The sequence below is a fragment of the Opisthocomus hoazin genome, chromosome 6 (genome assembly GCF_030867145.1).
Source record: "Opisthocomus hoazin isolate bOpiHoa1 chromosome 6, bOpiHoa1.hap1, whole genome shotgun sequence".
Taxonomy (NCBI): domain Eukaryota; kingdom Metazoa; phylum Chordata; class Aves; order Opisthocomiformes; family Opisthocomidae; genus Opisthocomus; species Opisthocomus hoazin.
The window spans coordinates 80,751,244-80,777,239 of NC_134419.1; the positions used below are offsets into that span (position 1 = coordinate 80,751,244).

At 36.5% G+C, this 25,996-nt stretch overlaps 2 protein-coding genes across 2 annotated transcripts in view; one reads left to right on the forward strand and one right to left on the reverse strand.

The window, feature by feature from the left end:
• Nucleotides 1-25,996, forward strand: part of LOC104326836 (opsin-VA) — a 66,809-nt gene that overhangs the window by 27,495 nt on the left and 13,318 nt on the right. The gene's annotated exons all lie outside the window — the stretch shown is intronic.
• Nucleotides 2,734-25,996, reverse strand: part of CFAP46 (cilia and flagella associated protein 46) — an 87,125-nt gene continuing 63,862 nt past the window's right edge. The window contains exons 44-59 of the mRNA XM_075424007.1: nucleotides 24,657-24,824; nucleotides 21,524-21,621; nucleotides 20,742-20,821; nucleotides 20,164-20,315; nucleotides 17,563-17,684; nucleotides 17,065-17,147; nucleotides 15,394-15,558; nucleotides 13,578-13,654; nucleotides 12,954-13,014; nucleotides 12,835-12,870; nucleotides 10,765-10,867; nucleotides 9,446-9,558; nucleotides 6,983-7,064; nucleotides 4,878-5,014; nucleotides 4,336-4,422; nucleotides 2,734-3,307 (exon numbers count right to left, since the gene is read on the reverse strand). Of these exons, the coding sequence (XP_075280122.1) occupies nucleotides 3,171-3,307; nucleotides 4,336-4,422; nucleotides 4,878-5,014; nucleotides 6,983-7,064; nucleotides 9,446-9,558; nucleotides 10,765-10,867; nucleotides 12,835-12,870; nucleotides 12,954-13,014; nucleotides 13,578-13,654; nucleotides 15,394-15,558; nucleotides 17,065-17,147; nucleotides 17,563-17,684; nucleotides 20,164-20,315; nucleotides 20,742-20,821; nucleotides 21,524-21,621; nucleotides 24,657-24,824 (1,701 nt within the window). The 3' untranslated portion in view covers nucleotides 2,734-3,170. The remainder of the gene's footprint in view (nucleotides 3,308-4,335; nucleotides 4,423-4,877; nucleotides 5,015-6,982; nucleotides 7,065-9,445; nucleotides 9,559-10,764; nucleotides 10,868-12,834; nucleotides 12,871-12,953; nucleotides 13,015-13,577; nucleotides 13,655-15,393; nucleotides 15,559-17,064; nucleotides 17,148-17,562; nucleotides 17,685-20,163; nucleotides 20,316-20,741; nucleotides 20,822-21,523; nucleotides 21,622-24,656; nucleotides 24,825-25,996) is intronic.

Below are 25,996 nucleotides of genomic sequence, written 5' to 3' on the forward strand. Positions count from 1 at the left end.
CAAGAAAGCTTTAAGATAAAGAGGCTCCTCAATAACACTACTTAGACAAACTCGACTTGCTGTTTTGAGAAGGCAGGAAAGCTCTAAGATAGAGAGGCTCCTAAATAATTCTACCCCAGACAGCTCAGCCTTGGGAGGGCAGATGTACCAAGCTACAGAGATAAAGAGGCACCAAGAGGGCAACAAGACTGGAGCAAAACCACCTGGAAGGACATGGTATACGTAATCTTAGAACTGAGTCTGCGCAGAAACAAAGGTCAACCAGCGGACACTGTGATGAGGAGTATAAGTCTTCATCTTGAGATCCCCAAAGACCACCCGAGGACACTAACAGACATGCGTGAAAGATATTAACATATGCTAATCTGTTCTTGGAAAAGTCATGAATATGCTAAACATTTATCGGAAATATAATGAATATGTATATTGTGATTGTATTTAACCTGAAATGACAGGGTGTTTGGTGCGCACGTTCGGAGGAGAGATCCCCCGTGTGCCCAGTGCCGCATTAAAGAATACCTGCTTAATAGCCCTCTGACTATTGAGTCTTCAGCTCCGGCTTTTCACGGCATCAGGAGGTTGTAGTGACGCAGGTGTTGGTCTCTTCTCCCTAGTAACAAGTGACAGGACAAGAGGCAATGGCCTCAAGGTGCACCAGGGGAGGTTTAGATCGGATATTACGAAAAACTTCTTCACTGAGACAGTGGTTAAACATTGGAACAGGCTGCCCAAGGAAGTGCTGGAGTCCCCAACCCTGGAGGTATTTAAAAGTCGTGTAGACGTGGCACTTCAGGACATGGTTTAGCAGGCATGTTGATATTGGGTTGACAGTTGGACTTGATGATCTTAGATGTCTGTTCCAACTTTTATGATTCTATGAATTATTTTTTAATGCCTCAGAAATGCCAATCAGATATATTATGTAATTATGCATATCATCCACTTTTACTGTACTTACCCAGCATACATCGCCCATTTGTAGGTATTCTGCCACAGTTTCTCTGATTAGTATTTCCAATATCTTACTCTCAACAAGTAAAGCTTACAGGTCTGAAGTTTCCTGGATAGGGCCATTACTCCTTATCAATGTTTTCTGATAAAGTAGTGTGTCAGACTGTAAAGAAATTTTTGGTCATACTCATTCATCTTTCTGACAGAGGCTGTTGCAATGTAGCTAGGGCTAAAGTATCAAATACAAATGGGAATATTTTTGGAGACAAATATTTTGGTAGATTAAGTTATTTCCATCAGCTTCATAAATAAAACCACAGTAGTAAACTATTGAATAAGCCCATTGTACCTGAATGTCAATGCTTTTTCTAACCTTTGCAATCTTGCAATTTTTATACTGGATTATTCTCAAAGAACATCACTGTCATTTCTGAAGCATTGAAACTCTTCTGGACTTTTCCATTTATGAAATTTCTCATTTCCAGAGAGTTAAAGAAATTCACAAAATTCACGAAAACTGTCATGCAGCAAGGCAGACAAGGCTTCATGATTCCCATTGAATACACTTTTTTTTCTAAGCCTTTTATGTCACAGAAAAAGAGACAGCACTAGAAAGATGCCATTCCAGGTAAAACATGCCACCAACAGCAGAGGAATACAATCTCATAGCAATGAATGTGGTGGAGAATGATGGAGAAATTAATCTAGGAAATAATTAAAGAAATTAACAATCTAGTGGATATTTGCTACACTGAACAACAAATGTGGACATATGCCTTATTCAAAAGAAATTGCTCCTTCAAACTCAGAAATACTTCAGTTTCCCAAATACCATGCACGGGATTTTTAAAAAGCAGTTGCAAAATAGTGATGCAACGAAAAGGCATTTTGTAAGACCTAAAAATAAATAAATAAATAATCAAATGGGAGAACTTGGGGGAAGGGACTCCCACCAATATCTAGTGAAACATGGCAAGTTCAGGGACTTGAAAATATCCTACACCAAATCCTTAATTTTCAGGCAAGATAACTTAAGTACAGTCTATAATATCTTCTTTGCTTAATTTGCATTGTTACTGAATGTCCACATACATGGCATAAAAAACATATGTCCTATGTCTAAATAAAGAAGAAAATTACATACAAAGGGAATAAAAAACACAGTTTGACAGAGCAGCTGCAGTTCATGTAAGGTCATCTAATTAAATTGTGAGAGTAAGGGGGAAGGAAGCACAAATTTATATTCCATTGTGTGCATAAAAAGAGCGTTTTGCATGTCATGATTTTGTAATTATGGCCCACATAGCCCATAACTTTTATCAAGTTCTAACTAACTATAGCACAGCAGGTAGACAAGAACAGTATCTTTCCAGCTCCATTTTAATGCTTTATCAGGAACACAAAAAAATGTGTCATGGGATACAGACATCACCATTTTATTGGAAAACAAAAAGAGACTCTTAAAATGGTTTTAGTTGCAATAATGATCAAAGTTTTGTATTTTCCTTAAGTGCTATATTATTTTACATTTATTTCTACTGCTATCACCATAAATAAAGTTTTAAACTATGTATTTTAAAAATGCATTGCTGATTAAAACAGCATGTTAGAAAATCAACACATGTAATCATCTTATTTGGGATTTTGGAATACTTTAATATATCTTCATATGTTATTCAGGGAAACTATAGAGAAACAAAGAAAGCAAAACTTATTAAACATTTTATTTAATACTACCTTGTTTTCCAATTAATTAAAAAGTTAAAAATCAATTCGCTCAGATGTCTTGGCAAATTTTTCCTCTATGGCGCTGACAGATCTTCTATGTAAAAACAAAATAAATCAAGCAAAAGTTTTTCCAAATGGAAGTAATGACTATGATACATTCCAATTTCACTCATGCATCAATGCCCAAAAATACTAGCCTAATTTCCTTTAAGATGTGTTGGTACTCACCAAATTCTTTTAAGAGTTCAGAAAACCTTAGAGTACTAACTGAAATTTCTAAACTAAATGTTCTTAGATATTTTCCTGACCCTTATTCTAATATCAAACTGTTTACATCTGAAAAAGAAATCAGCCTATCAGCAAAACGTACATTTTCTTAAGCTCACCTCTCCTTAGGCCATATAGAAATAAGTATCTGCCACACCTTTACATGCAAAGTGTGCCCTATGCACAGTGCAGTGGTATTCCTAGTATGAAAAGTCTGACACAAATTATGTAATAATTACGTTGGGTAAACCATATAGCACACAATTAAAAAACGATGGATGAATTGCAGGAAGATTTGAGGAAGTGTGAATGGTCTGTTCTTCTGCTTTGTCTCTAGAAGAACTGTGAGAATCCGTTTCCACTAGAAAAATATTTTAAAACATTATTATTTCTGAATACAACTGAATATAAGAATTGTCTACGCGCAGTAATTTATCATGTCTCCTCTTTGATTAATATTTGTGGTTCTTTTACAGAATCACAGAATCACAGAATCACAGAATAGTAGGGGTTGGAAGGGACCTCTGTGGGTCATCTAGTCCAACCCCCCTGCCGAAGCAGGGTCACCTACAGTAGGCTGTAGAGGACCTTGTCCAGGCGGGTCTTGAATATCTCCAGAGAAGGAGACTCCACAACCTCCCTGGGCAGCCTGTTCCAGTGCTCCGTCACCCTCAGAGGGAAGAAGTTCTTCCTCATGTTCAGACGGAACATTTACATTCTTTTTATAATATTAATACCTGCCACTACATCCAAGAAGCGTTTTCTGAAAAAAAACAGAAAACTACACAGCGTTTCTGATCTCTCTCCCTCTTCAATTCTATGACAGTGTGAGTTATAAAAAAAATTTATTTTATTTACCCTTGTTTTAAGAGGTAATTCCCATACAATGAAAAATATCTATGTAATATAATTTTATAAACAGTATACAAAAAGTTGTTTTACTCAAAAAACCTCTCCCCTCTCCCACAAGATGCCAAGCAGAATTTTGTACATATAGTGTGCCCTTTATAACGCAGACAGCTGAATCACTGCAGGTTGAATTTATATTTTTGCAGTTTATAATCCATATGATTTACATTGTTCATGTCATGCTCCTGATACGACTTTTCAGACACACTACTTCATTCTATAACAGTTCAGTGGAGCATAAATTTTAGCTTTTGGTCAGCTATGACAGTCTCCCTCCAAACGTTATATACGTAAAATACAACTACTCCAATTATAATACTATGTCAGTGGTCTTCCCACTCTCAATTCTTGTAAGTGTCACAAAAATTTGTCACAGCTCATCTGAAAGATTTCACTTAGAGCTGTGAACCATCCATAGGTCTACCAGGATCCAGTTAATATGCACTGCCAGTCTTTTATACTAAGCTTTTTAATTCTTACTTTTAATGGAATCCCTTTCCCTGTGAATCTTGCTCTTTTGAAGAATACGGACTGCCTGCCCAGTTGTTCTACCAATGCTCAACAAATCTGGAAAGAAATGTTATTTTCTGTGAGTTTTTATTAAAAGTTTTGAAAAACAAGAAAACAGCCATACAGCCTGGTGTCTTCACATTTAAAATGCCTTTACAGATTGAGTTTTGTATCTCTGAACATGTGAGTTATCTCCAGCTTTTGTTTTTGCCATAGTTTATGTAACTACGGATTGCCAAGTCCTAGGGCGCTGCTCCTCACCATAGAAATTCTATTCTTACCATATGACCATAAACAATCCCCCCACTAAAACTGATTTCTGTTTTGAAAGATCAACCTGTCAACCACATGGCGGCTCCTGCATGCAGTTTATCTCCCATGGAAACACCACACAAAATTTCATGAGGAGCAAAGAGAGATGGGAGACAAGTAGATACACACACTCCATGAGCGCACGCATACAAATGTCTGAAATAATACACATGCAAACAAAGACGAACACAAATACTTACTCTCAGACAAAATGTCTAGCCTTTCTGCATTCTCTTGCAAGGTACTGTACCACTGGTTGGTTATTACAGAACGAACACCAGTAAGGCTTAGAAGCATTGCTGACTCTGTTGGTCTCTCTACAGCAATACGCAGACCACTAAAGAAAATCAGAAGTATGAGATCAATAGACTAAAAATGTACATAACATATCAAAAAATATAACTCAATGTACAATGTTTTTTAATAGAAGGGGAGAGGGAATGTCAAACTGCATTTTCTTTTATGCTGAGCATCAAGTGTTTTCACTTCACACATCAGTGTTTATTCATACAGCATCTTAAATTTAATACAAAGAATTTAGATAACTTTCTATATCTTTTCATGATGCAGTTTTACCATGTGGATCACTCTCTATCATATTACTGTTCTGGGCATCTCAGGAAATTGAAAGGAGCAGTAATACAGTAACTTTTACAAAATACTGCAGAATACCCTTTATAATATAGCCAGAAGGCTAGGAATCAGGTGAAAAGACTTGTTTAGTTCTGCTTAAGGTGCTAAAGGGAAACATAAAATATTGTAGGAACTGAAAGCTTGCTCTTTGTCATAGGCATGGCAGTAATTCAGAGGCTTAAAAGTAAATCACTTGTAAAGAGGGATTATATTTGTTTACTCCTGAATATTTAAATAAATATCTTTGGTATTCTTGTTTTATTGATGGGAGGGGAATGATATTTTCTAGGGTTGGAACTGCAGTAAACTAAAGGCTGAATTTTGTTTTGATTAGCATCTGCTTTTCATGGTAACTTTATATGAAGATGATAGCTAAAGTTTTCTGTAATCTTTTGGGGAGATGCTGTGTAATAGTCTATGAAGTTATGTGACTTGGTTTTAACTGAATGTTATTCTAAACCTTCTGGAAGCTTTTAGGCTTAAATATGTAAGTCCTGTTGATTAATTCACCAATCTATTAAAGTGAGACTTCAAAAGTTCAGAGTTAGAAAAACTAGTTTAAGGAATCACATTTTAGTTTGATTTAGGAAATCGCTGTTTGTGGGGAGGTCAAAAACAATATTAAATATAAAAACCCTAGGAGGTTGTTTAAACACTCAGAGATCTGCATATTTACATATGTAGATGTGCATATAACCTATCTTAGACACATTCATTTTGACCTCTTTCGACTGGCTGGTCACACTGTGTTTGATGCATCCCGGGATGCAGTTTGCCCTCTGGGCTGCCTGAGCACACTGCTGGCTCCTGTTGAGCCTGCTGCCGACCAACAACCCCAGATCCCTTTCTGCAGGGCAGCTCTCCAGCCACTCCTCTCAAACTACGCTTGTGTCCAGCGTTACGCTGTCCCTGATGCAGAATCTGGCACTTGTTAAACTTCCTGCCATTAATGACTGCCCAAAGCTCCAATCTATCTAGATCCCTCTGCAAGGCCTCTTGTCCCTTGAGAGTATAATTGGGTTATTTGAAAATTCAGCCTCAACTAAATAACTCATGAATAAGATTAGGACACTAAAACTATTCTTCTTGCCTTTAATAACTTAAAAGTTATTTGCTGGGTGCCATTTGCCAAGAATTCATAATGGACATACAATAAAAGTATAGAAACCCTGCCACCTGTCAATTTATAAGCAAGGCTAAAAAAGCTCTAATTAATAAAATTAAAGATTCTGAACAGGTCATTTAAAATGTAACTTGCCACAATAATTTATTTAAAAAAAAAAAAACTGGCTGATTGTTAAACTGTTCAGTGTATGAACAGTTTGAACATACCTTAGACAGACTCTTAACAGCTTATCTGTTAAAGGGAAGTTTTATATGTTTAGTTAGAATATTCTGAGAATCATGAACTCAGATTGGGAGGTATGTGTAATGTAGCAACATTTCTGTGTCATATTTTCTTGACCATTGCCTTGTAATACAGCTTTCATTCTATTTAGCCCTATTTAAAGAACAAAGCTACAAGATAAGGAAGCTAACTTCTCCCTTAGGCGTAGATATGAGCCCTTCTAGATGCAGAATGAGAATATTTATAACTCAAAATTTTAATTTTGTTTTGAAATAAAAATCCTCTGCCCTGTTCTGGACTTCACCAAAATAAACTTTATCCTACCTTTTGTGGATATCAGAGCTTGCAATTCTTTGAAAACTTTGCTTTGATCGCACCAGATCTAGAAGTATCATCAAATGGCATTCTGGAAAAAAAAATGTTATAGCAATGGTATTTGCCCTAATAATAATGCCCAACATAATAAATATAAGCAAATTGTGTCTTTCTTAAGTTACTTTCTTGAACACAGTCTAAACAACTAATATTAAATTTATACATTTCAGCCAAAACTGTCAAGTATTAAGCAAAAGAATGCTAATAAAGTCATCCTAACATCATTTGACTACCTTTGCTACAGTTTTCCACAGTGTTTTGCAGGTTTGTTTCCTGTGCCACCTTAGTATAACTAATAATGAAGTCCACATACCATCTTATTACAGACTAATGACCTATATGACTCAATTCTATAGTTATAAACTCTTGTAAGATGGAGTTATGGAAATGTTATCTATCGCAGTTCCTCCCCACAAGTTAGGACCAAGTTACATCTCAAACATTCCTTACTCTCCTTAAGTGCCCCCAGTGAAATAACTTAGAACACTCTCAGATTTAAAAAGCTTTTCCTACTGTTTGGTTTGCTGCGGCTTCCACCTGTTACTTATTCTCCTGACCCAAGCAGATGAGAAGTAAATTACTTTTCTGATTGGAAAGCCTTTGACATACTTGAGAAATATTATCATGTCTCCCCTCCATCTGTCAATCTTTCCTCCTAAAGTATGTCTTACATGCATATAGATGTATGAATGCCCATACATATTTCCTAATAAAACTATGCACACATCTGTAGTGTAGCCTTCTGACCGCTCTTGATATTCTCAATCAGTAACTTATTCAATAAGTTCAATAAGGTCAATATTCTTCTCCAGCTGAGACCTTTGCAAAACTAAGTAGGGTGGGGAATTATTTCATGTATCTTGCAAATGATGCTCCTGTATAGTTACCCCTATACAGAGCTTAGGGTTTTTTTCTCCTAGCAAGATGATGTTGCTTAATTTGTGATCCACCTCTTGACTCTATTCTGTAGATGCCCATTAAGCAATCATTCCCTCACTTACTAATGTGTAACTGATTATTTCTGCTTAAGCGTAACACCTCCCTCTAACCTTTCCTGAATGACTCCCTGCTAATTATCCCCATAAAGCAAGGTTAATTTGCATTCTAATCCTGCATTTCAGGAGTTGCTGAACCACCTCATTCTCTTTCTCAGCCTGGTCTCATTCCCAGATTCAGCAATGATACTTTGTATTTCATCATGAAAATGACCAGCAACAATATTTAATAATATTTGGTCCAGGTTAGAGCCCTCAGAAACCTCAGACACAGCTCATAGTTATTAATAAAAGTACTTTTAACATGAAGATTGGTTCTACAATAGATTCAAATTCAATCTGCAAAACAACAGTAATTTTACCAGCTAAAAGCTGTGTAGGTGTTCAGAAAATAGAACAATCCTTTGAGGACTAAAATGAATACATTTGAAATTAGTTTATTCTCCATCAAAGGAAATAAGATGCACTGGAGAAATAATCCTGACATATTTTAAGAGCAGAACACAGGGTGAGGGTTAACAAGGCACTCGGGAACTTTCCAGAAGTTGCCAGACCTCTAAATATCTGCCCTACAGACATCTGAAACCTCATTTTCAAGAGCGAGCAATACATACAGGAAAACATATTTTCTTGATTTCCAGTAATATTTATATACACGTTTAAATCACTTTGAAAATCAATGCTTCCTGAAGAACTTCCTGTTACTTGCAGGGCTTAACAACCTGATGTGTACTGTCCTCAGTTTTACATCTCAAAACAATACAGATGGAAGCCAGCAATTCAGCTACTCCGACAAATTCAGCACAACTCCAAAGCTGAGCTTCTTCCAGATGTGCAAGGGGAACAGGAGAAAGGAAGACTGTGAATCCAAAAAAACAGTCCTTATGCTACAACACCAGAAAGACTACTTAGTTGTGAAGAAGCATAGAAAAAAACCCTCAAACCTTCTCAGAGTCTACAAATGCTCCATAATACCAGAGTAATCATTCATCATTAACCCAGTTTTGACAGACAATTCTGCTTTGCTTGAGTGAAGACTGAGGAATTTTGGAGAAGTGGTACTGCAGAGGTTGTTCTTAACAATAAAAAATATTTTGTTACCAAAAGCCAAATGCCATAGAAAGGGACAGGAGTTACTGGGAAAACCATCAGATGATGACTCAGTTTTTAGGACTTTAGAAATTCCAACATTTGGAAGTGGAGAAGGACTAAACTTCTTTGTGAGGAATAACAAGAAAGCTATGCAACAGAATAAAATCCACATAATGCAAAGTTTTTCTGATTAAAATCCTGGATCTTGAAAAAAGCCCTTAGTTGCTAACATTAATACTGTGATAATGATACAGTATGAAATAAACACAACTGGGAACAAAAGGTGGTATAATGAAAAAAATATTTTCCAGTTTGCTTATCTCACTTGGGATGTTCATAGCAACCAGTCTGTTGAGTAAAATATGAGACATGAATCTCTCCATTCCATAGAACAGAAACGCACTGCAGTTTGTCAGCAGCTGCTCCCATTCAGCTTGGCTGAAAGGAAGGAAGAATAAAAGAAAAGACATTACTTGTGTTATTTTACAATCATATTTTTCAGAAAATATCCATAGCAAACCTTCAGCGTTATTTACTCCAGAAATATGCATAAGAAAAGTCAGCATGCAAAGCAAGGAGACAAACAAGACTGCAGAATTCCACGAAAAGTGTAACAACTCTTATGAACTACTACTACTAATTATTTTAATTAAGAGGTATACTTAGTTTAGTAACATCTCATAGGAAACAAGAGGTATAGTGTATTTTTAGATAAATACCAGACTCGAAAAAAAAAAAAAAAAAATCGATGTATGCATTGTACATCTTTGAAGTAACAGTATTTAGCCTAACACTCAATGGGAGGAGTATTCATGTATGCATCCACCAGGATATGAAGAAATTAGGTTTTGAAAAAAGATGCGAATAATCAGCCTAGATGGCAGCAAAAACTATGCAATTTGATAACAGGTAACAATATTTCTATTGTTATGAAGAAACACTGGAGTACCTACACAATAATTTTACTTAAGAAGATTTCAAAGGCTTGATTAAACTAGCAGTTACAAAGGAAGGTCCAATGACGACTGTGTTGCCTCGCTCACAGGACTTGTCATTGCTTGACCCCTCGAGATCCCTCTTATCCCTCTATTTCTATGATCTTAAAAGTAAAGTACTTCTGTAAAGAACAAAGTGTTTTTATGGATGAACTCCATAAAATGGTATTAGTTTCACAATCAGATGTTGAAATTGTGAACTGAGAGATGCACCTTCACTACTGTGCTTCTAAAATCTCTGCTCCAATCTTACAGTTGACTCTATGTGCATGGATATGCTATAGTTTTCCGTACTTGGATTTAAAAACAGTCACGAGCAAAGCCGGAAATTGCATTTATGCTTCCATATACTTGTAATATTCATCAAAGAATGCAACAGTAGATATTTTGTCAAAATTGGATTATTTACATATACAGCAACTCTGATGCCACTGATCTGGCTAAATCACTTTGTGGCACTGTATTTCAGATCCCTAAACTATTCAGTCTACAAATCTAAATACATGTTTGAAACAGACACAGTGGTTAGCTATGTGTTTACCAGCTCAGGAAAACGTGACCCTGTTTTGTGACTGAAGCCTCTGGGAATAGCCACAATTTTGAAAAAGAAACATGGCTAAAACACAACAGCAGATAGAGTATTACAAACCTTGGAATGCGTATGTTGCCAACAACTCCTTCCCACTGTAGTGTAAACAGGTCATGGTATTTTTCTAGGATTTCCTTTATTTTTTGGGAAGGACTTAAAGCTTCTGTAACAATAGAATCTCATCATTATGAGCTTAATATGCTACAAAGGACATTGGACAATCTTAATGCCAAGCATTTTAAAATGACAATATAACAACTCAGGTTTTTGTAGGCCATCGTCGGTTCTGAAGTTTTTTGAAACCGAAGTCTAGCTTTTAAAACTAGCAATTGTGACATTTTCTGCATAAAATTGTTTGTAATTCCCACTTGAAAGGTGTATTTTATAGATGACAAGGATTATTTGGTAGACAGGTTAAAAAGACAGACTTTAAGAGCACAAAGAAAAAATTCTAGATACCCTGAGGAAAGTGTAAAGAGCTGAAAACACCAGCACTGCTCATACAGTTCTGTTCCAGTGGCTCAGAGAGGACTTCAGTAGATGGAGATATTAACCGAGTTTCCAGAGCCCCGATTTCTGAAAGTAAGAGACCAAACCCCCTCCCAGGGCACTGCATAATTAACAATAACTCACTTTCTCTTTTTTGACTACATTTTCATACTGCTGTAAATTACGGATACACTCTAGAGCCAGATACTGAGCACACGGTAAACAGTGTTTTATTTTGATCTGCTGTGAAGGAGAAACTGCAAACATATGGGGACATACTCTATTATGCTACTGATTGTTCAGTAGCTTCTTTTGTGTTTAGATTTCATAACTATCTCTATTAAAAACTTCCATTACATCAATTTTTGGCATTTGATATACATTTGAATTTGTTAATGAATGTGAACCAGTTAAACTATTGCATGCACGGGGAGAAAAAATGAAGTAAAATTCTATTATTAAAGTGTTTGTGGCAGACTGAATTAATACGTCCAAAGGAGCGCAGCAAAGCTGGTGACAGGGCTGGAAGACGTCCTCTGAGGAGTGGCTGAGGACTCTGGGTTTGTCTAGTTTGGAGAGGAGAAAGCTGAGGGACGACCTCATTGCTCTCTGCATCTTCCTGAGGAGGGGACATGGCGAGGGAGGTGCTGAGCTCTTCTACCTGGGATTCAGGGACAGGACGTGGGGGAATGGTTCAAAGCTGCGCCAGGGGAGGTTCCAACTGGACATCAGGAAACATTTTTTTTGTGAGAGTGTGTTCAATCACTAGATAGGCTTCCTGGAGAGGTGGTCGATGCCCCATGCCTGTCAGTGTTTAAGAGGCATTTGGACAATGCCCTTAATAACATGCTTTAGCTTTTGCTCAGCCCTGATGTGGTCAGGCAGTTGGACTAGATGATTGTTGTAGGTCCCTTTCAACTGAAAACATTCTATTCTATTCTAATACAGTAAATGCCTATTGCCTTGATAAATACATTCCAAAAGGAAATAACAACACTCTCAAATATTCTTATAGGGCTGTTTGTGTCTATCACAGTATCCTTCACCTTTCAAAGGACTGCAAAAACTTTACGTGTTACACAGTCTTTTATTTGTAGTCTTTAGCCTGAGAATGCTGTATAGGTGTGGTGAGTCCAATTATTCCTGTCCCAGTTCATTCCCACCCAGTAGTTTGTTGCAAGCCCATTCATGGCTTTCAAGCACATTTCTTGTATAATAAAGAAGATCATACAAAGCATCATATCCTTTCAGTCAACTTATATCCTTCCCTGCACTACTGATGTTGTATCTTAATGGCATATATTTGAAAAATTAAAAATGCTACAACAGGTTAGTGAAAGTAAGCATGTGTTTTTAATTGGATTACCTAGTAAGAAAGATTACCCAAGTAATTATTTTCTTGGTGATACCAGGTCAATATTTAGTGATATGAAAGAAATAATAAGATAGTCTAACTTCTCTCCTGAACCTGAAACTGGTTATATTGTTTCACTGATGCACCATTTCACAGGTGATAAGCAATACTGTTCTGACAAAAAGCTAAGCTTTTCTGTCAACATTTTGCTGTCATGACTTCATTTTCTGTTACAAAAATTTCTAAATTCTATGGGTAGTTGTAGACAAAATATTACTTTATATTACCTGCCTCTCTTCCTTCATTGTAAGGGTCCACAATATCTGATAAACAATTAAGGGTAAACAATGCAATGTAAACAGCAAAAGAGAAAGTTTAAGTCAGCTAATAGTTTGTGAAAGGATACATTTAAAATCATGAGTACCAACAGGCAAGCAATTAGAGGGTAAATCACGACTAATTGGTGCCTACAATTAAAAAGAATACATATTCTACTACATGCAGTAGTCTCAATCAAATACTAACAGTATTGCATTCTTTGTGTCAAACAACAACAAAAAGATGTCCCAAAGTTTTGAAGGCAGGACTAAAAGCAACATGATACTCAATTGTCAATGGAAATTAAAAGCATAAGCTATTCTGCATTATCTACAATGCATATACATACATTACATATATATACACATGTGTGTGTGCATGTATACAGATATATTTATAAAAATCTGTGCGTACACTATATAAAACATACTATATTGTTGGGGGAAGCATTTCAGTGACTTTAAACAGCTCTCTTGGTGAGCTGTTAAATATGTCACACTTACACAGAGAGTATGGTTCTTCAAAGAAACAACTACTCTGTTATTATTGCAAAATCAATAAGCAGCAAAACTCTTATGCAATATTTATTCCACTTCAGATTTCTAGCATATATAATGAGCTTCTCTGCAAGTCACTTGTAGTTTTTTAACATTTTTTACACAAAAAGAAGAGCTAGTCCTATTTAGTTTACTTAAAAATGTGGAAAGTTCACCATTTTGACGTTCTTTTTCTGATGAGCTTTTGGTTTTGTTTCTTTAGACATTTCAATATCTGTTTTAACTTGAGTCTCTGTAGAATTGAAAAGAACAGGTTTTTTTAAACATATGGGCGGTTTTAGAAAATAGAACTTTCTTGAAGGACTACTTATATTTGTTATGATGTAATAATAACAAATTAAAACTAGTTTCACATCACACAGCAAGGCAAGGACATTCCCCAAACCCTCTTGCCTAAAAATAATGGCTTGAAAGTGGAAAACAAGCAAGAGATGTGATCCCTTGGACATGCAAATGCTTCATTACATTGCAGATTTAAGACAGAGTTGAACTGTGATTACCAAAGCACTTTCTAAGCCTGTTGCCATATCTATTCATTGTTGATGTTACTGGCATAACTGAAGCTTCTGAGAGACATGCAGAGATCAAAAGGAAAAAGAAATTTTCGTATTTGAATTTGATTTTTTATTTAAGAGATTTTTTTAAAAGCACAGAAAACTGACTTAAATTTCTCACTGTATATACGACTGTCACCCAAAATACGCATCTCAGCCAGTTCTCACTGGAGTGCATTGCAAGTTGGTGGAAGTTTGAGATATGCATTACTGCTCATATGGGTAATGTTAGTAATTGCATGAACTATGCTTCTTCTCATTCATCTGCTTCTAAAATTATACAACCATAAGAAGTTTACTTTAAAAAACGGAAAAGCAGAAATGGAAAAAAAACGCCCACATTTTCTAAAACTCCTATTTCTAACAGACCTGTAACAGTATATGAATGGCTATGTAGACTAAAAATATTCTAATCTCAGATTATTCACAATTATTTCCCTTTAGAAAGGATGGGCGAAATGGAAAAACAGAGCACAGGTTATACCGAAGGCGCTAAATGTTACAGATAGGAACATAATACAAGAACCTCTCCAGAACAGAATAATTTAATGGTACGGAGTGATATTCTTCTAAACCTAGCCTATTTGTTATCTTAGGCCCCCTAGTTTCATTAATTTAAATTGAGTTAAAATGTGTTTTTATCTTTGCATGAGCAAAATCTTATCTTTGCATGACTTCAAATCTTTAACTTCAGTAACAGAAGGCATCTTTGATTTATACAAGAAACTGCTTAGTGCCTGCATTTATTACTGACTTTTAGAATAAAGAATTTAGAATAAATAATTTTAAGATGCCATATGGACAAGTTTACCAACTGTCCAACTACCTCACTCAACAAACCCATTTCACTTAAGAGTTTATATAGGGTGCAAGTGTCTGCAGTAACGAAAGAAGTCCATGAAGCCTGTGGGATCCGATTTTGCTCGTGCATAGCGCAAGAGTTACTGGATTGACCTGAGCCCTTAATGTAATCTTAGCTTTACAGAGAGGAAGTAGGTCAATGATTTAAAAGTTTTTTACGTTTCATATTTTGAGCAAAGTCTTACACTAATATTAAATAAAATTAACAGAAGTCTAAATTCTTATTTCATTTTTTTAGTGCAGCTGAAAACAGCTTTAAAGAGTTTAAGACCATACTTGTATGAACTGAAACTTTGCAAGCCAATTTAAACTCCACCACATTTTACACAATCCTTTAATATGTAGAGGTTATTTTAGATTAGTTGGCACTACAACTATAACCAGCCTGTACATTACTGAAGTCTACTGTACTATCTATTCCATCTAAAATACTGGAAACCTATTGTATGTGGCAGTCTTCGAGTACAACCTAATAAAACATTCATATTATTTAAATATTAAGTATCTTGTTCAGTGCATCATTATGCGAATGCAAAGAATGTTTATCTAATAGTACCTGATGCAGTCAGATGTAATCGATTGGAGAGAATCTGGAGAGAAAAATCTCTAGATACAGAACTTACTCCTTCCTCTTTGAAGACACTCAGAGCTTCCAAAGGCAATTCCATAAATAATGCATCTGCTAGTAATACCACACACAATCCTAAATCCATAGGTGCACCTGAAGAAATGTTACAGAACATAGTTGAGATTTAGTAGTTCTCAGTACGTATAAAAATCATTGAAGTTAGATGTAAAAACCTAAATTTCCTCTATTTTACGACACCTAAACTCCATTTTACTGTGGATTAAGTGCATTATGCAAAAATAATGCTCTTGATACCATTACTCCTAAGATGTTGCCAAACTTTTATGCATATGCACTTGTGAGCACTGATTCTTCATATTAATAACCAAGCATCTCAGATTGAAGTCCAGGTGTATGCAATGTATTCAAGAAAATGATGTTTGGAAATGCAAAATTGTCACAGCAGCATTTGAGTAAACAGTATAGAGTTGTAAAGGAGTGTAGAGGAATGGGACAAAAGCAGGTTGCTGTAATGAACAGAAGAGAAAAATGCAGAAGTAAACAGGACTTGTGGATGTGCCGAAAGAGCCGAGTACTGTGGAAACATTCTATATCAACGAAGGTCATGATGTCCTTGAAAGTTTTTGAACAAAAGAAAATGAGGAAGTTATCAGTTGCAACAGAGGACTTTGGCAGAACTCCCAGAGCAATGGAAGGAGGCTGAAGCTTGTAAAATGCAAGACATAGTAACAAAAGAGAAATCATGCGCAGTTAAGCTAACCAAACAAATGTTTAGAATAGGCGCATGAACAATGTACGTTAACCAATAAGCATTTAGGTTGGAGCGTGTGGACAGCTTTGCAAGGGTAAAAAAATGCAGCTTTCTGATTAATAAAGGGTCTTCGATTTGGATATCGGAGTCCGTGTTGTCAATCTCCTCAAAGGAGCTCTTATCTAATACTAACTGTGCCTTTGTGTAGGAAAATTTTTGTTTCTGTTATTTGGAAAAAAAAAAAATACTGAATATCATTATGACAACATTTTCCTGTTCTACAGAGAACCAACAAATACATGGAAGACAAATTATTCAGTCTTTCCAGAATGACAGAAGCAGCCAGCTGCCAGATTGCAGAAACCCTTGCAGGCAAAAGCAAACGTATATCTTTTTTTAGTAATTTTTAATTGAGAAACTTAAAAAAAACTCATTCCCAAAGCAAGCCATGGACTTGATTGCCTCTTCTCTTGGAACATGTTTAGGGACATATTCCAGCATTAGGCTTGCATCAAAGCAAGAAACTTGTGAGAGTCCATAAAGTAAAAAACAGGAAAAGAGAAAACAAAGAGATCAAAAGACTTAAAGTTCTTTCTTTTAGCCTTTCTCCTGAAAAGACTGGTTTATAATAAAAACATTTTATTTAGCTGTCTAAAGCCTGTAGAGTTTGGAAGGCTGTAAATACATGCAGAAGGATAGCTCCAGGCAGCATATAAACTCTTTGGAAGTATACTAAAATACTTGACTTGATATAGAAAATAAACAGACAAAAACGTTGCTAAAGCCTTCTTCTTCTCACTGGTTTCAAAAAAAATGAAGGTAAAATGGCACGATTTTGATATCTGTCCCCACACACACACATATATTGTACTCAAGAGAGCACATACCCTGCTTTCTAGTGTGTTTGGTGTCGTTTTCTTTCACTTTTATTTTTCCTGATTCAGCTGCTGAAACTGATGTGCTCTGTTCTCTGTGAAGAAGAATTACAGCGAAAATATTACCGGCACTAATACTTATCTAAGTAAAAGTTTTCACAAGAAACACAGACGTAAGTGCTTCAACTTCAATGAAATTCTACACAAAGGATGTACTCCCTTTGGAGTTCCTGTCCTTTGGAAATCCCATCCTTAACTAGTTAAATTACATTTAATCCTGAATTTAATATTGTACAACATAAGCTGCAGAACACTGCTTGTTAGAGATGGCCATCAGTATATCATGTGCTTCAATTCTCTTATTCTTGCATATCCCGCATATACTGTCCTTCAAGATGTAAAAAGTTAATTCAACGGGGTCTATTCTTGCTCAAACCACTCCTGTAATTGTAGAACTTGAGTCACCATTCTGTTTTCACAGATGATGATAAAACAACCTAAATGTCTTACCTGATATTGGAAAAATCACACTGTGACAACACCGGTTTCAGATATTCTTCCATAATTTCTAATATTTCAGAGAAATCTGATGTCAAATCATGTCCATTGTCATCCATTTTCTCTGCTGGAGTCTGTCACAGACATTGCAACAAAACTCAGGTTACTTACAAAATGCTATTTATCAAGGATGGAGGGTGTATTATGTTAAATCAGAGACTAAGACAAAGCATTTGATACCTCATAGAATGGAAAATATTAACATAGACACTCAGTTTCCAAACTACTTTACTACAAAACATCACTCCTATCAGCATTCTGCAAAATATTCTAACATAGGAATCAGTACAAAATGTCAATATTTATTATTTAAGCGATTAATATACTTCTGCAGTTTCAGTGGGGAATGGCAGGGAAGTCCAGCAGAAAGAAAAGATAATGTGGTTCTCCAAATAGCAGGAAGAAATTGTGAAAGGACAACTTTGAGAAGTAAACAGAAACTACAAGATGACTGTAGAAGAAAGAACTGAAAGCATATGGAGAGATCAGGAGTCAATTTAGGAAAAAAACTAAACAGAATGAAGAAAATCAGTAAGGAGAGAACAGAATCATGTAGGAGATGACACTAAAAACCGAAGCTCCTAAAAGCCAATATAGATGGACATAAAGACACTAACTGGAAAAACAAGCTCTACTAAATGGTGAAGAGTGCTGGTATTAGGAAATGGACTTCTCACCCAAAGCTCTGTTGGTGTGGTTCTGTACAGGTTGCATGCTTAACTGAGTTACCAGCAGGTCAAGGGAGGTGATTCTGCCACTCTGCTCTGGTGAGACCCTCCCCGGGAGTCGTGCATCCAGCTCTGGACCCCTCAGCACAGGACAGACACGGACCTGTCGGAGCGGGGCTAGAGGGGGGCCACAAAAATGGTCCGAGGGCTGGAGCACCTCTGCTATGAGGAAAGGCTGAGAGACTTGGGTCTGTTCAGCCTGGAGAAGAGAAGGCTTCAGGGAGACGTTATAGCAGCTGTACACTACCTGAAGGGGCCTACAAGAGAGCTGGAGAGGGACTTTTTATAAGGGCATGGAGGGATAGGACAAGGGGTAATAGCTTCAAGCTGAAAGAGAGTAGGTTTAGATTGGGTATAAGAAAGAAATTCTTTAATATGAGGGCAGTGAGACACTGGCACAGGTTGCCCAGAGTAGCTGCTGGATGCCCCCTCCCTGGCAGTGTTCAAGGCCAGGTTGGATGGGGCTTTGAGCACCCTGGTCTGGTGGAAGGTGTCCTTGCCCATGGCAGGGGGGTTGGATCTAGATGATCTTTAAGGTCCCTTCCAACCCAAACCATCCTATGATAGTTATTGAAAGTTGTAATGCACATGCATTTTGAAAGCCTAAGCCACTTTTTTTTTTCTCATCTGTTCTATCTCACATTATCTTATCACCATTTTCTTTACTTACGCAGCTACAGCAATCTTTCTATAACTTTCCATTACAACAAAGGCTGGTCATGGACAAGAAAAAAAGTGATCAACACTTAAACCATGTGCAATAATTAATATTTTAACTGAAAGAAGCTAACATGATGAATAAAACAGAATTCTAACTCAAGAACCAGATGTGTCGAAGTTGTGTGATTAAAAGAATGAAAACTCGTACAGAAAATTCAGAATAATCTATAGTTTTTACATTTATATTAATGATGGAAATAGGTCTATACCAGATTTTGTTAATATGCTGTATTAGACAATGAATTTTCATTTATATCGAAAAACCTGAATTTTATCTAATGGAGCCAAAATTAAGGTAAATGAGAATGCTAGGATGTAGACTTGCACATTTCATGTGTAGAAGACTTTCTGTCACCTTGCAGCTTAAAAGCTTATGTGAAAGTTGCACGCTTTTCCAGGGTACGTTTATGGTACACTTCTGCTCACTGATTGTGAAAACAATGTCCTTATAGAACTAAGCATTCTTGCAGTCACATAAAACTTTCATCATCTAGAATTTAAGAGTGTTCACAGGTACAGACTTGAAATTTCAATCAGATGTGTCCCTGAAGCAAAATTTTGTGACTAACCGACTTGAATCAACTGTGTCCAAATAATGAGCTATAGTGTAGAATATATTGTGTGCCCTAGAAAAAAACTTTTCTTTGCTGGAAATCAGTAATAAATCTCTGGCTAAGATAGCTCTATTTTGATTAAAGGGCTGAGATCTGTGATCTCATTTTTTTTCTTGGGACAGCTGGGGCTTTCATGTGATAGGAAAGCCAATGTACATTTGCAAATGCAAATCTTAGAGGTACAGCACATTTTCATGTAAATTGATCTCAACTGCATCAATTTTCAATTCTGATAATCCACTGAACACTACAGATGCTGAATGACATTGAAAATAGTAACAGAATAACACAGTAAGATTAAATTTTGAAGCAGAGTACACACCATTTAGTAACTGAAGACTTGGGACATTACACTTGGAATAAACTGAAAATTCTGCACAGAGTGTTTATGATTATTATGGTAAAGAGTGTTTATGAATATTGTGGTTATGAGTGTTTTTTAGTATATGTTTTTCACCCCATTTTAAATACAAGGTAATCAAATATATTACCGCATCTGTTTTGGAGACACCCTCTTGCAAGTTTTGAATGACAGTCTGTCTAAGGTGACTCATCAGCTGTTGCTGCTTGTAAAGACGCACTTTTTCCAACAAAATACTGAATGTATCAGGATTCACAGTAAACTGAGAAACTTTAGCTTGCACTATTGAAAGGAGAACACCATCTTAAGACTCTTTTTGAGACATCATATTTGCACTTGCAGAAATAATTGTACAGAGACGATCAGTTTCTAAAGCCATGCTGTTCCTTGAAAATTAAATAACTGTTTATATATATTTAGCACAAAATATATACAGAAATGTACAATCAAAATAATCTCTACAATTATGTATCTATAACAACTTTAGCCTTCAAATATCAACAAAAATTCTGTAAATTGTGACTAGATACATTATATCTGACAACAAAACACATGTACTTAGGCATTTACTTTTCTCTAGTATTAGTAAGAGTTACAATTATTTTTCAAATTATTTAAAAATTGTACTGACTGCAACAATGAAAGATACGAGCCTTCTCATAACATCAACGCAACGATTTTTATCTCTTAAATGTAAGAGGCACTTACCCATTGGCTGAGTGGATTTTCCCTTTTGCTGTGCAGTACTTACTTTTGGCTTCTCAATCAATGAACTGTACAAATTCGATCTACAGAAAGCAGAAAAATGCTGAGTAGATTATTTGGCTCTTCAGCCTTGTTTATAAGAAGTGTATTTATTAGATAAGTAATTATTACCCTCTAATTTAATGTGCTCAGAAATACTCTGAAGATGCTGTATTTACCCCCACCTTGGGGTGCGAAAACCTGCAAAATCTAACTGGAACAAACAGAGCTATAAGGAAAGCTCTTTCATTGCTATATATCCAGTGAGGTAGATTTTTATTCACTCCATGACAATTGTTTAAGACTTTTCACAGTTGGTGAAGGTACTCATAGTCAGTTACTATAGCTCAATTTATGAGTAGTAGCTGATTAGGCTACAGTAATGAGATTATCTGTGGCTTTATAAAGGTAAATATGACCCCACCTAACATTTTCAAGAGCATAAGCAGTAAGAGCTGGAAACTACTAACAGAATTTAAGAGGATACCAAGAATGGCCTGAAACCTTGCAAGTGACCTCTAGAGAGTAAAGATATAATTAGGGAAATCAGAAGTACAGAAAAACATACAGCTTTGAGCTGTAGGCAGATTAATTTACATATTAATTTATTCACTATCCTAAAATTCAAGTCCAGCAAAATTAGAAGTACAAGGCACTAAACAACCAAAATAGTGATTATTTACAGGTAAAAAAAGATGAAATTCGTAAACAATAGAATGCTAAACCAAAAAGATAAAATTTTGTACCTGTCTTCTGAATGCTGGAGAATAATTATGTAGAAATTAGGCAGCAATTCATCCATAATATTAAAATGCTCAACAGGAATATAGAGACTTCTCCATGCCTGTAGAATAATGCAAAAGTACCATTATTTTCATAGATTTTATACACCCCAATCTCAATTCTTTCATCAGAAAATTGATAATAATTCTAGGAAAAAAGGTGCTAACATTTAAAAAAAAATAAAAGCCAGAACGAACACTCAGCAGATGTGCCAGGACAGGACTGTGTCCAAACAACAGGAAACACTTTTTCACTGTGACTGACTGAGCACCAGAACAGGCTGCCCAGGCAGGTTGTGGAGTCTCCATCCTTGGAGATATTCAGAAGCCATCTGGATGTGGTCCTGGGCAACTGGCTCTAGGTGGCCCTGCTTGAGCAGGGGCACTGGACAAGACGACCTTCAGAGGTCTTTTCTAACCCCAACCATTCTGTGATTCTGTGATTTTTTTGTGGAGTGCAGAACAACTTAAATATTACTTAAAACAAATTACAAATACTGTAACTTATTCCACTCTTCGTAATAACCTTACTTTTTTGGACACTACACTATCTGTGAAGTTAAAATGCTATCAAATGCTAGCAGAATATTAGCAAAGGAAGGGAGCAGAATAATTCATTGTAATATTTATGTTTGTAAAAATCCTTCATCATTTTCTTAAGAATAGACACCTCACCAAAAGGAATTATATAAAATTACACTGGGTTTACATGGCAAGGTTTTGGTAGCAGGGGCAGCTGTAGTGGCAGCTTCTGCAAGAAGACACCAGGAACTGCCTCCATGTTGTACAGAGACAGTTTCAGCTGGCTTCAAGACAGACCCACCACTGGCCAAAGGTGAGCCTCTCAGCAACGCTGGTAGAACCTCTGTGATAACGTATTTAAGAAAGGGTAAAAACACTGCACAGAAGCAGGAAGAGAGGAGTGAGACAACATGAGAGAAACAGGCTTGCATACACCAAGGTCAGTGAAGGAGGAGGAGGAGGTGGTGTTCCAGGCACTGGAGAAGGGACTCCCCTGCAGCCTGTGGTAAAGACCATGGTGGGGCAGGCTGTCCCGGGCAGCATATGGAGATCCATGGTGGAGCAGATATAAACCTGCAGCCCATGAGTGAAGCTGAGCCTGGGAAGGGGGGAAGTTTTGTTTTTCTTTTTCACTATCCTAGTCTGTTATTAACTGGCAATAAATTAATTTCCCTAGGTTGAGTCTGTTTGGCCCGTGACAGTTATGGGTGCCTGATAGCATTGTCCTTATCGTGACCCATGAACTTTTAATTGTATTTTTCCCCCTGTCCTGTTGAGGGGGGAGAGTGATAGAGCAGCTTAGTGGGCACCTGGCAACCAGCCAAGACCAACCCACCACAAAAATATTGTACTAAAGAATGTAAAACCCCTTCTGAGAAAATACAGGCAAAACCAACCACAAACTTCCTAGTGACTGAACAGTCTCACTCCAGAGATTGCTGCCTTTAAGCATGTGTGTTTACGTGTTTTTCAGACTGAAGTTTTATGTGCTTAAGCACACTGGGTACACTCTGGGTATACCTATGTTGTCAAGTGACAAAGATCATCAGGAGCAGAATTATACACTGTACACTGATTTTTACCTCAGAATACCTCTGGACTGGCCCTCTGGACTGAATGCCCACTCATGGGCCACAATGTGGCTTGAGTGCATCAGAGAATCCAGTTCAGTTTCTGTGTGAGAGGAACCCAGCTCATGCAGTCATTGTACCATGATGCAAATCAAAGCACTGTAAGCAAGGACAACTGAGAGATTCACTTGGAAAGTGCATTCCTGATCTGTACTAAAAATCTCAATGGAATTTAAAAGACACTAATATACCCCCATAGAGAACTACTTCAGTGACCACTTTGACTTCTTGCATCACGCTGCCTGGAATCATGCAGTTCAAGCATGCAGCCATGATCAGATGTCTTGATTGCCACCTTTTCTTCCCTGAGCTACTGCAACAGGTAAAGACATGATGGGCATTGATGAACGTTTTCAGCTAGCGATCTGTTACCAGTTAGATAATTACAGTAACTCAAAACCAGCGTCTTCTAAACCAAATCTTATCCTATTCCTTCTGCTAATCACAGCATGTATAGGGAAAAGCCAAATCACTAGCCTGCAAACACATACATTTCTTATTCTGTACTTTATCTCTTTTTGCCACATTTTGTAAATGCTTAAACCCTGCCAGCTACAACTAATTCTTTGTATCTAACTTGCTGGGACTTTTTAATATCATTCATTTCTAACCTAGGATCTTCCAATGCTGGTTTTGGTATGCACTTTTAGATCTCAGACCTTTGAAGAATACACAGTTCTCAGCCAGCTTAGGCCAAAAGACAGAGTATCTGTCTCTCAGAAAAGTTTAGCTATGATTTGTTCCAGAACTATGAATACATGAATTACACTTTCAGTTTACTGGTTGGTTTCTTTAAATATCTATTTTGCAGCATCACAGTTCAGCTGATGCCCAGACACATGGATAGAGTGTTTGTCTCAAAAAAAAAAAAAAAAAAAAAAAAAAAAAATCAGGCTCTTTTCATAGGGTAACTCTTGCTTGGGGACCTAAGTATCTCAAACAGGTTGACTGGATGCTGTCCAGATAGTGGCATCAGTCTCTATTGCAAGGGTCCTCTACAATGGCATCTTCGGCTGTACTGCGTAAGACTCACATGGAATTAATGATTTAAGTGTACAAATAGCGTAACTCTGACATCCAGATACACCAAATTGTAACTATAAGACAAACGGGAATTGTATCCTTAAAATTTCACTTCTGACTTAAATTATGTAGCTCATGTCACACAGATAACCTAGCACAAACAAAACCACAGAACAATACATACCATACTAATAAACATGTATTTCAATTAATGACCTAGTCAACCTATGACTCAAATTAAGAAAACAAAAAAGTTTAATAGAGGTTAAAAAAACCAGATGAAACATTATTTAATTCCAGGAATAACTGAAATGGTGTATCTCTGTGTGTGTTTATATATGTATATGTATATATGTCTCTCTATGTGTATTAATATAACATATGTATAAACCCCTAATAAGCAGCATATCTCAAAAAGTTACCATTGAAGTAGTAATCAGTTGCTGTTCCACATTTTTCAGAAGATCACTTGTGTTTCTGGTTTTTTTTAAATGATTCTGAAGATGCAGTAATGCTGCCAGCTGAGAGCTGCTGGTGTTAGACGTAGCTGTTAGAAGGATACTTTTCATCATCATAGATGCTGAACAGCTCTGTAAAATTTTTATATTCATTTATATTATTTTTGGGAGGGAAAATAGATACATATATATTCTATGTTTGTTATAACATATATATATATACACACGTTAAAGAAAAAATCTCTTGCTTGAAAGGTGAGATGGATTAGCAAAAGTCTGCTATTTGTGTTTACAATCCAATGTAAACAGTCTGGCAATAATTTTTGAAGATTTCTTTAATATGAATAGCTAGAACTGACTTTTTTTGTCTACATTTATTATCTATGTTCCTATATTTAGTCATCTAAGATCTAAATGGTAAGATAAATGCCTGTGTTCTGAACTTAGCCTTTCCAGTAAGCTGAGTCTTTTCTGTGGCTTTTTCTGTACAGCTACCACATCACACATTTTAAGAGTTCCTACAAAGAGCAATACAAAGGGTAAGACTTTATCTCCTTTTCTTTCAGCAAACATACCAATCCTGTCCTTTGAACTGATGCTTGTTACGAGCTAAAGCATCTTTTTTTTTTTCTTAAGTGCAGCTGTCGCCTCAAAAAAATGCAATTTGGGTTGACCTAATCAAAAATTCCAAAGAAAGGCTTAATATTGACATGGAGTGACATTATAAACTTTTTTTTTTTTAATACAAACCTTTTTGAGTAGGATAGTAACTGAATTATCAGAATTTGTTGCCCACTAAAAGACATGACTACTCATGGTTTTGGTGCCTTGATATGCATTCTGCTTAGCTTGTTCACCAACAGGTATGACAGCGAACCATAAATAATACGGTGTGCTGCAGGAGTACAGGACTAAAGGACTGAAGCACAAAACCCTATATTAGCTGTTTTCTGATTTATCAAAAGACCTGCCTAGTCCATTCCACCCACAGGTGGAGGTATTCGCAAATTTAAGTGTTGACACAGAGGCAGGTGCTTACTGTCTGTCATAATTTCCTTCAGTTACCTTGACGTGGCAGGAAGGAAACTAGTACAAGGTATGTATTTCTACAACGGAGACGATGGTGTAGAAAGTGTGTATTATTTGTTACTGACTTAGAAAATATAAGCCTTGCAGCCATTCCTCATCTTCTCTGTGATGAAGGCACATACTCAAATGAATGATTCATACACCTTTGAGCCATCTATGTGACCATGCTGTGTAGCTGTTGATTTGACAAACGGAATGTAAACCTTTCCTATCTA